The 9807-nt window shown below is 59.0% G+C and overlaps 1 protein-coding gene across 1 annotated transcript in view; it reads right to left on the bottom strand.

The window, feature by feature from the left end:
• The window catches only part of QSOX1 (quiescin sulfhydryl oxidase 1), a 33954-nt gene that overhangs the window by 1396 nt on the left and 22751 nt on the right, over positions 1-9807 (bottom strand). The window contains exons 8-11 of the mRNA XM_059412707.1: positions 8359-8488; positions 6163-6285; positions 5230-5377; positions 1659-1838 (exon numbers count right to left, since the gene is read on the bottom strand). Coding sequence (XP_059268690.1) covers positions 1659-1838; positions 5230-5377; positions 6163-6285; positions 8359-8488 — 581 coding nt within the window. The remainder of the gene's footprint in view (positions 1-1658; positions 1839-5229; positions 5378-6162; positions 6286-8358; positions 8489-9807) is intronic.

Genomic DNA, 9807 nt, shown 5'->3' with positions numbered 1-9807 from the left:
TGTGTGTGTGTGTGTGTGTGTGTGTGTGTGTGTGTGTGTGTGTGTGTGTTTTGAAGATTTTATTTACTTCACAGAGAGAGAGTGAGCGAGCACCAGAATGGGGAGCTGCAGAGGGAGAAGCAGACTCCCCGCTGAGCAGGAAGCCAGACGCCGGACTTGATTCCCGGACCACCCTGAGATCATGACCCGAGCTGAAGGCAGACACTTAACCGACTGAGCCACCCAGGTGCCCCGGAAAATGTTTTAAAACAAGAGTTTGTGGCACATGGCCATTCCACAGGTGTTCTCCTGTATGCCACAGCAGCCCTGGGGGTAGGAGTCAGTGGGATTTCCTGCTGGAGGGGGGCGAGAGGGACTTCCAAGGGGGAGCATAGGGGTGCCTGGGGGGCCTGGGTGGGGAGGAGGGCACTTGGGAGAGTCAGGAAGTTACCGACGGCTGACAGAGCGGGCAGAGTCTCCAGCGGGGCTGCCGCTAGCTCCCGCCCAGGGTCACCCGGGCACATCCACCAGCCCAGCTCTCTTGGAGGAGGCACCTCTCCTACAGGATTTCACAAGGGCAGAGAAAGGTGCTGGCCAGAATGGAAGTAGTGGCAAGTGAAGTCAAAGTCCGAATGGTTATTTTGGGGTGGGGACATCGAGTAGATTCCAAGGGTATCATGAGAAGCAGGAGTGACCAGCCTTGCCAAGTGAGCCCTCTCCCTAGTGTGATCTGGAAGGACCCCACTGCAGAGGTCAGGCTTCTGGCTTCTTTGGGGCCCCTCCAGGAGAAGCCCCAGATCGAGCCTCCAGCAGCAGCTGGGTCCCCGGGGAAGCCGGGAGCCTGCTGAGGTCACAAGGCTGGAGGGTCAAAGGGAGCATGTGGCGGTGGGGGGTGGCAGGGAGGGAAGGGGTGAGAAGAGAGACAGGGCTCCCGTCTTCCTTTCAAAGCCCACCAGGAGGCCCCAGGAGACAGCAGCCTGAACTGCCACCTGCTCCATTCAGCTCCTTTAACCTCCTACGGCTGGGCGGGAGGGGGTCAGTCGGCCACATGCTCTCCCCTCTCCCCGCAGATAAGCCTGGGCTCCCGGCTACAGATGGCCCCCTCCCCACCCGCTTCTTGTCACTCTGGAGTCTGATGCTTCTGCCTGTTGGACACATCAGACTCCTGTGCCTGGGGAACAGAAAACGCTGGAAGTGGGGACCCTCAGAAAACAAGGCCTCCCCCTATGGGAACTGGTCCATTTTTCCAAGGCAGGGTGTGGTCTTTCCTTTCCAGCACATTTCATTGCTAGACCCTTTCTAGTGGGTGGAAAAGCCCAGCTCTCTCCTCCCTGATGGTGTGAGTAAGGAAGGAGACAACAGGCAGAGGAAGAGAGGGACCCCAAGAGTTCCAAGAAAGGGGCTCTGGTGCAGGGGAACGAGGGAGCAGTGGCATTGGAAGACCACAGCCCTAGAGTGTCAAAGCCTCAACTTCCTCACCTGGAAAATGGGTCCAAGACACTGCCCTACCTCAGCAGCGCAGGCAGAGCATGCGGAAGGGCTCTGTGCACAGTGAAACAAGGGGTGTTACCTCAGGGGCAATGAGTGTCCCGCCTCCTACCTTTGGTCCAGGTCCCCAAACCCCCTACCTCCCTCTCCCTCTGTGGGTGACTCTGGCCTTGGAGGGGGCCCTTCCTTACCGGCGAGGCGATTGTTGACCTTGTTGTGGCTGGACCAGAGCCAGAGCACAGCGCTGTTCAGACTCTCCACCCGGTGCATGGAGGCGGCTGCCATCTGCTCGAAGTGGTTGGCGCAGTCTCGGCAGCCGAAGAAGAAGCGCACGTAGCTGCGGATGGCCTGGAGGACCTCCTGGGCCTTGGCTGCGGGCAGGAGAGGGCTGTGCCTGTCACAGGGGCTCACGGGCCGCCCGTGCCCGCCAGCCCCACCACTGCGCCTGCCGCGGGCCCACCTTCTGAGGAAGGGCCCGCAGTCTCCTTGCACACCCGGCCGCCTTCCAGGGGTCACTTTAGAGTTGACCCCATCACCTCCCAAAGTCCTAAATCCGTTTCCTTTCTCTGCCACTCGTCCTGGTCCCTGTCACCAACCGATACTCGGGATAAAACCCAAACTCACCAGAAGGACACTGAGGCTCTTGGAGAGCCGTCTGGAGCACCCGCCCCAGCACCCCTCCTGCGCCCAGCCCACTTTAGGCTTCCTGTTCCCTCAGGCACTGCCTCAGGGGTCCCCCTGGATCCGGCTCGGCACATCCCCCGCTTTGTCTCCATCTCCCCTTGCCTCCCACTCTCTCCCACGGGGCCCCCGGCCTGGCGTCAGCACGCACCTTTGAATACTCCCCTCAGCTCCTTGCCCTGACCCTGGGCTCCCCGAAACATGTGTCTCTTAAACCCTTTTGTCTTCCACACGCCTTATTCGTCAGGCCAGGGGTGGCAGCAGGACCCTCCCTGCTGTGGGCTGCTGTCCAACTGTCCTGTTGCGGGACCCCAGCCCCTCAAAACCAAACTCACGGTCCCACACCTCCCACCCCCTGATTCTCTGGGACTCCCCGCCCCGCTCCGTGTCCTGCTCACGGCCACTCCCCACCACGTCACTCCTGGTGACGTGAGCAGCCCCGAAGGCCAGGCCTCACCTCCCACCTCCCGGGCCTCCTCAGTGCTGCCTTCTCCCGGCCCAGCCGCCACGGCCCCGCAGCTGTCTCCCCTACCCCCACCCTGTGCTCTGGAACCTCACCCCTTCTGGCTTCCTCAGGACTTCACCGCTGTACATATATATTCTTTTGTTGGCACGTCATTGATTTCTCCCTTAACAGGACCAGTAAAGACAACTGCAATAAAGACATCCCCTCTCTGACCCCAGAGCCTGCCCCGTTATCTCCAATTTCTGGCCTCTTAGTCTCTCTTCACCCCTTCTAGCCAGGCCCTTCTCGCTGCTGCCCCACTGCAACCACACCTGCCAGAGAGCTCCGGGCCTGGCAGCCACCACCCCCACCCCCCCCCCCCACCGCAGGACTGTGGCCCCTGCCCGGCCACCTACACCTCCTTCTTCCGACATGGTATTTGGAAATTGCGGTAGCTGCTCCTTCTCCGCCCCCTTCGCTGGCTCCTGCTCCTCAGCAGGGCCCCAGAGGCTATACACCACAGAGCCCAGGCCTCCGCGCCATCCTCTGCCCGCCTGGTCCCGAGGCTTTGCCTATCACCCGCCATGCTACTGCCCACAAGGTGTACGACTCCGTTCACACAGCTAGCGGGCACAGACCACGGAGCCCCCCACTGTCTATGCCCTCCCATCTCTCGGCTCATAGAACCATCGTCCACCAGCTGCTCAGGCCCAACGGCTCTGGGGTCCATGCTGGGTCGTGGCTCCTGCATATGCTCTCTGTCCAGTCGGCCACGGCTCCTCCAGCACCACTTTCAAACACTCCCAAATCTGACCACTTCCTCTACACACCACCTACCGCTCTGGCCTGGGCTGCTACCGCCTCTCCAGGGTGCGTTCCACCCCTGCCAGGGGCAGCCCGCCCTCCACCCAGCGGTCTCTAAGCACCCGTCCAGAGGCATCGCACGGCGCTGACTGGGAAATCCCAACCACTCCTCCGCCGAGACCGTCAGGCCCGCACCCCCCCAACCTCCCCCACACTGGGCTCTGCCACTGGCCTCCTTTTGGGGCTGCAAACACACCAGATTTGTTCTTGGCACCTGCTACTCCTTGGCCTGTGTCACGGGCCATACTGTGTCCACCCGCACTCACACATCACGCACGTCAGAAAGTGACTGTATTTGGACAAAGAGTCTAAAGAAACAATTAAGGTCAAATGAGGTCACGAGGGTGGGCTCTTAGGCCACAGGACCGGTGTTCTTATAAGAAGAGGCAACCTGGACATGGCACACACGCAGTGAAGACCCCACGAACGCTCAGGGAGGAGATGGCCGTCTACAAGCCAAGGAGAGGTCCCGGCAGATACTGACCCTCCTGGCACTGGACCGCCAGCCTCAGGAACTGGGAGAAAATAAGTTTCTCTTGGGAAAGCACCCCCGTGTGTAGCACTTTTTCAGGGCAGCCTGGAAACCTCTCTTCCAGCCGGGGGTCTGCGCAGGGCCACCTCCTCCGGGAAGCCTCCCGGAGCCATGAGGCCCCCCTCCTTCGTCCCTCCTCCAGCCCCCTAGTGCGTCTTCTTCAGGACACTCATCACCCTACACAGATGAGGTACCTGTAAGGTTACTGCCTGTCTCGGGCCCCTGCAATGCTGTCCCCTGAGGCAGGGACTTCCTGGCTTGTGCACCACGGGACCCAACCCCGGGGCTGACGGACTGGTCCTCTAATCCCCTCTGCTTCTACTGGGATGCTCTCCCTCCTCCCTCGCTCAGCTCCTGCTCCTCCATCCGCTCCAGCTCACCTCCCCTTGCCCCTCCTCACTGCACGGCCCCTCCCCGGCTCAGAGCCTTGGCCCGCTGCACAGCAGCTCTCTGCCCCCTGCCCCTTGCCCCCAGAGAGCGGGGTGCTTTCTGGCTCACCGACACCTCCTCCAGGCTGACCCCGGTGATCTAACCCTTAGTCAGTGGGGACTGAACTGGACGCCTACCCTTTGGTCATGAGGTAAAGGTATAAGGCAGAGTGAGTGGCAGAGGGCAGCCAGATGGTTTGAGGAGGGCATAGGGCACAAGGGGCAGTGTGTTTCCCCAGCCTTCCTTAGAAAACGATTTTTCAGGGGCACTTGGGTGGCTCAGTTGGTTAAGTATCCTACTTGATTTCATCTCAGGGTTGTGAGACAGAGACCCCATTCAGCTCCGTCTGCTTAAGGTTCTCTCTCTCCCTCTCCTCTGACCCTCCCACTCCCCAGCTTGCAAATTCCCTCTCTCTAAAAAAAAAAAAAAGAATGAATTTTTCCGTGGGAAACAAAAAAAAAAAATTGTTCAAAGTATGTAGTATCAGCCATGTAGACTGAAACAGACAAAATTCCTAGTTTTATAGGAGTATAAGAAATAGAACCACAAATTTATCACCAAGTTCTAGAAATAAAGCAAGCTTATGGCTCCAAGAAAGCCAGAAAGAATCTTACACCCCTGAGCTTGCACAGGGTGCCACCCTGGGGCTGGGGACAGGAATGGGTGGCCGCTCCCGGTCCTCCCCGTCCCCCGTCTGGGCTGAGCACACGTGGCCAGCTGCAAATGCAGAATCAGCTACCTCTGGGCCTGCGACACGAAGCCTGTGGAGGGCCGGGCCGGGCCGGGCAGGGGGCACAGGCCTTGGGCTCACCTGTCTCTTGTGAGTGATCGAAATTGTGCCGAGCTGCTTGCACCGTCAGGAAATGGAAGAGGATCCACAGGGAGCAGGGAAAGCCCCGGAAATGTGGCTCACTCCCCTGGCAGCCAACCCAGTTCACCTTCTCGGCGATGACAGTGCCCTGAGAACACACACGTGCCCGAGAGCGTATATGGGGAAGAAATAGAATGGGATGGGCGGTGAGAGGAAAGAAGCTTCCGGGAGACTCGAAGGTCAGCACACAGCCCTGAGACGGATGAAGTCCCTCCCCAATTCACCACTGGGAAGGTGGCACCTCCCTTCCACTGGCTACGCCCATCAAAGGAGCAGCAGATTTTGAAAAGCTGTGACACAGACTGAGTCACATCCCTATTCTAGCCTCAATTTCCCCATCTGTAAAATGAGGGGTTTGGCCTCTGAGGCCCCTTCGAGCTTTGGCATCCAACACACTTGTACAGCGGGGCGTCTCTGCTGGCTGCACTGGGCCAGCTCTGCACAGAGCAGAAGCACAGGAGCCCGGACAGGTGCCTCCAGAGAGGGCCAGACGGGCCTGGTGAGGGGCCCGATGTGGCTGCTGGCAGCTCCAGTGACAAACTTGCTCACACTCGGTCTTAAATCCCGGCCCAACCACCTGCGGGCTTGATGATCTTAGAGAGTTACTTAACCTCTCTTAACCTCAGCTTCTCCATCTGCTAAATGGGGATAAGAGCTACCTTCCGCCCATGCTGGGAAGATGAGATGAGATGTGCATGCAGACGGCTCAGTAAGTAGCGGTTTATTCATGACTGCTGGAAGGGCCCATCCGCAATCCTGGACCCCTTCCGGGATGCCAGTGGGCGAAGGAGGGCAGAGGCCACAGGGTTAACCCCCTCTACCCCCACAGTCACTGAGGACAGGGAGAAGGTCTTCAGTTGCCCCCAGACTCACCTCCTTCCGGTTGTCCAGGGCAGCTTTAAAGAAACCGTAGGGGATTTTCTTTCTCTGCTGCCTCTTGAGCCAGTCATTTATGGAATGCAGGAAGTTCTGGACTAAGGGCTGGCCGGGGAAGTGCTGTGGGAGGCATAAGGAGAAGCTGGGGCGGGAGAAGCAATACCCAGAGCTCCGCGGTCCCACAGAGGGGAGGGGGTTACACAGAGGTGAGGAGCAGCAGTTTCCTGAAATGCTCCTAAGCCACCAGGAAAACATTCTTCCTCAGACCCAAATGCGGTTCGGTTCGTTACCTTTGCTCTAGGGCACCTGGCCAGGTGAGGGAAGGGGAGGGGAGAGGACAGAGCTCTAAGTGAGGCTCTAAGTGAGGCTCAGCCCTCAGGCCTCCCTCTCTCCAGGCTGACCCTGACCGCACACTGCCCCTGGGAGGAACCTGAGCGCCTGGGAACCTGGGCCACGGCGTCCTCTCTGTGGGCCATCTTCTGACAGACCAGCTGACTGCCTGCCGGGCGAGGCTGGCCAACAGCCTTTCATCTGTATTCCATGGGCTGCTGGTGGGGACAAGGCGGCCCGGGGGCTTATAGCCAAGGTCCAGACCTTGCTGGTAACTCCCAAGAGTCTCCGAGGAACATGAAAAGCTACTCTGACAATAAGTCAACTGAAATCTGATTAGTATCAGCACTTTAAAACCACAAGGACTCCAGGGAGGAGGACAGATGTGCGTGCGTGCACACACACACCACACACACCCACGGGCGGGGGAGGGGGCAGGAGAAGGGACGGACACCAGCAGAGCGGGTCAGATAAAAAACCACCAAGACACAGGTCAGGAGGACAAAGACACTGAGAAACTTGTGGAAGAAAAAGAGCAGAGAACGATCGTGAAACAGAAAAGCCTGCCAGTGGATCCGGTCCCCGGAGGAAGCCATTACAGATTCCCATCAAACCTCCAGGGCTGGCCACTGGCCCTGAGGGAGAAGGGGGTGGAAGAATCTGGTCTCTGACACGCTCCCGCTCCGGCCTCTGGGCTCTCAACATGAATTTACAGCTTCAAGTCAGCGTTTCTCACTGACCTTCGCCCATCATCCTGACTTGGACCCTTCCTCCTCCTCACGCCCCGGTGTCAGGAGGAAGGATGAATTAGGGGCTCTGGACTTCAGGGAGTCACCATCTGCCTCGAGCAAGAAACGCTGGTGACCGCACGCCACCCAGTGGCCAGTCATTCCAGCTGCTTCTAGGAGAGAGCAGGGACCTGGGGGAGGGACCAAAGGCTCTGGCCTCAGGCTGTACCAGCGCCACACAGAGGAGCCAGATGGGCCTGAAGGCCAGGACAGGGGTGAGGCTGGCAGGCAGTTCCTCCTGGGGAGGCACAGATCACCCCCAGAGGTAGCCCCAGCTGCCCGCAGACCTGGCACCCGGGGACCGAGGGTGGCTGTGTCAGCAGTCAGCCTGCAAAGGGGATCGGAGCCCACATCTGACTCAGCGGTCCTCCACAGCCCGGAGCCTGGGGTTTTAAGTAGGGCAGCACTAACCAGGGATCTGGAAGCAGACAGAAGGATGTGGGGAGTGGGGAGGAGACAGGTGCCGAAGGAAGGGGGCCTGCATCTCACCTTCACGGAGCTGAGCAAGCTGTGTGGCAAAGAAAGGACCACGGGCTCTGGGGCCAGAGATCTCAGCCCAGGTCCTCCTGACACCTCCTCACTGGCAGGCATGAGGCAAGTCCCCTGAACACCCTGGGGCTCTGAAATGGGACTAACACTTGCCATTGTGCAAAGGCAAGAGGATTAAATGCCTGACACACAGCAGATCCCCGACAGGCAGGAGCTACACTGCAGAGAGTAGCCATGTCGGCTGGAAACCACAGAGGAACAAGGAAGGGGTGGCCAAGGAGCCGGTCACACTATGACCAGTGACTGGGAAGGAAGAGAGGAGATGCAGAAAAGCCTCTTTCCTTCCCTGTGGCATCGGCGGGTCCCGCTTCCCCAGTGACCACGGCCTCACTCTATGCTTCGTCTATAGTGGGGGACCCAGGCAGAATCCGCGGGGAACATTCCGGGGCATCTGGCCCTACCCTACCCAGCCAGTAGCCTGGGGCAGCAGCCCGCAGTGGACCAGGACCGCTGTGGGTTCAGGTGTCCAGCCAGATCAGGAGCTCCCAAGGGAGGTGCAGACAAGGGAGGCTGGGGCCCTGCTCACCTGGGCCAGCACGGCCACGAACTTTTTCAGGGCCACCAGGCGCTGCCCCTCCAGCACAGAGAACTTGCCCACTTCCACCCGCAGGATGTAGTGCAGCGCGGATTCCAGGTCAGCCATGTAGATCTTGGAGCTGAGGACCCAGAAGGTGGTGGAGAGAGAGAGGGGTGTTAACCATAGGCTGGAGGCTGGGGATGAGCACCCAGGGCTACAGGGAGGGAAGGGGAGGGCCACTGCCAATGGTCACAGAGTCCTATAAGTTAGCACTGGGCTCTGCCACTAACCAGCTCTGTGACCTTGAGTATATTACTTAATCTCTCTGAGCCACAGTTCCTCATTTACTATAACAGATTTACTATAACAATAAATTGCTCACGGGAAGGTTGCTGAGAGGAATAAGTAAGAGCAGAAAGGCAAGCCACTCAGCAGCTCCTGGCACGAAGTAGGGGTCCCCTCCATAGGCTCAGGGCCGGCCCCTCCTGGGACTCACTGAAGGTGCTTTTAATCAGGTGGCTGGTGGAAGGCTGAGTTTTGCTCCCTGTTCTGAACAAAGGCCCCTAGGGACAGAGAGAACAATGGGTGCACCCAAACAATGTGGCTCTGGAAAGCTGGGCCCTCTTGGAAAGACCAAGGCTCCGGCTGCCCTCCGAGGCAGGGCATGGTGGGGGCTGAGGGTTAGGAGGGCAACTGGCATATCTTTATTTGGGGGCTCATGTCCTCACAGCTGCCAGGCCTTGGGTAGTGGGTGAGGCTCCGGGTCACACCTCTTGGGCCATCCCAGCCCCGGGGGAAAGGCTGCAGGCTCCAAGCTGGCTGCCTCATCCCGCACCCATCCTGCTGGCTCAGGGTCTGGGCTCGGGCTTCTGTAAGAAAGGGCTCGGCACGGTGGCTGCTTCTCTACCCCTGCCTCCTGAGGCCTGGGTTCTGGCCTCAGTTCTGGGAGGCAACTCAGTCCACTTTCTGGGCCTCAGAGACCCCACCTGTAAAGTGAACTGGTTACTCCAGCCGCACCTACCTCCTAACGCTGCAGGGAGCCAGCAGGGTCACTCAAGGGGTCAGCACTGTAAACCCCTGTGCTCTACCCTCCGGGCAAAGGGCCCTCTCTAGGCCCCACGGGGGTGTCCTGGGTTGGTACCTCTCCATTCTTGCGGTCTGGCCCCTGACTTATGGGATAAGGTATGGAAGGTGCCCAGCACAGAGTTCGGCACCCGAGGCCCGTAAGCGTCCGCTGTTATAATTCGAATGACGGGAATCCTCATCTGTGAATGACCATGAGGACAGTTCCCATGTCTAGGTCTCTGTTTCCTTCTTACCCAATTTACTAAACATCTCACTTCCTACCCTGCAAGTCCTTCATGTTGGGATGCAAACCCTCTGGAAATCAGATGACCTCTCCCTCAGTTCTCTTGTACAGTCTCCTTGTGGAGGCCACCTTCCCGATGCGGCTCTGGG

This window comes from Mustela nigripes, chromosome 10 (assembly GCF_022355385.1).
Source record: "Mustela nigripes isolate SB6536 chromosome 10, MUSNIG.SB6536, whole genome shotgun sequence".
Taxonomy (NCBI): domain Eukaryota; kingdom Metazoa; phylum Chordata; class Mammalia; order Carnivora; family Mustelidae; genus Mustela; species Mustela nigripes.
Note: the sequence above shows the minus strand (reverse complement) of the source record. Positions and strands in the feature narration are given on the sequence as shown.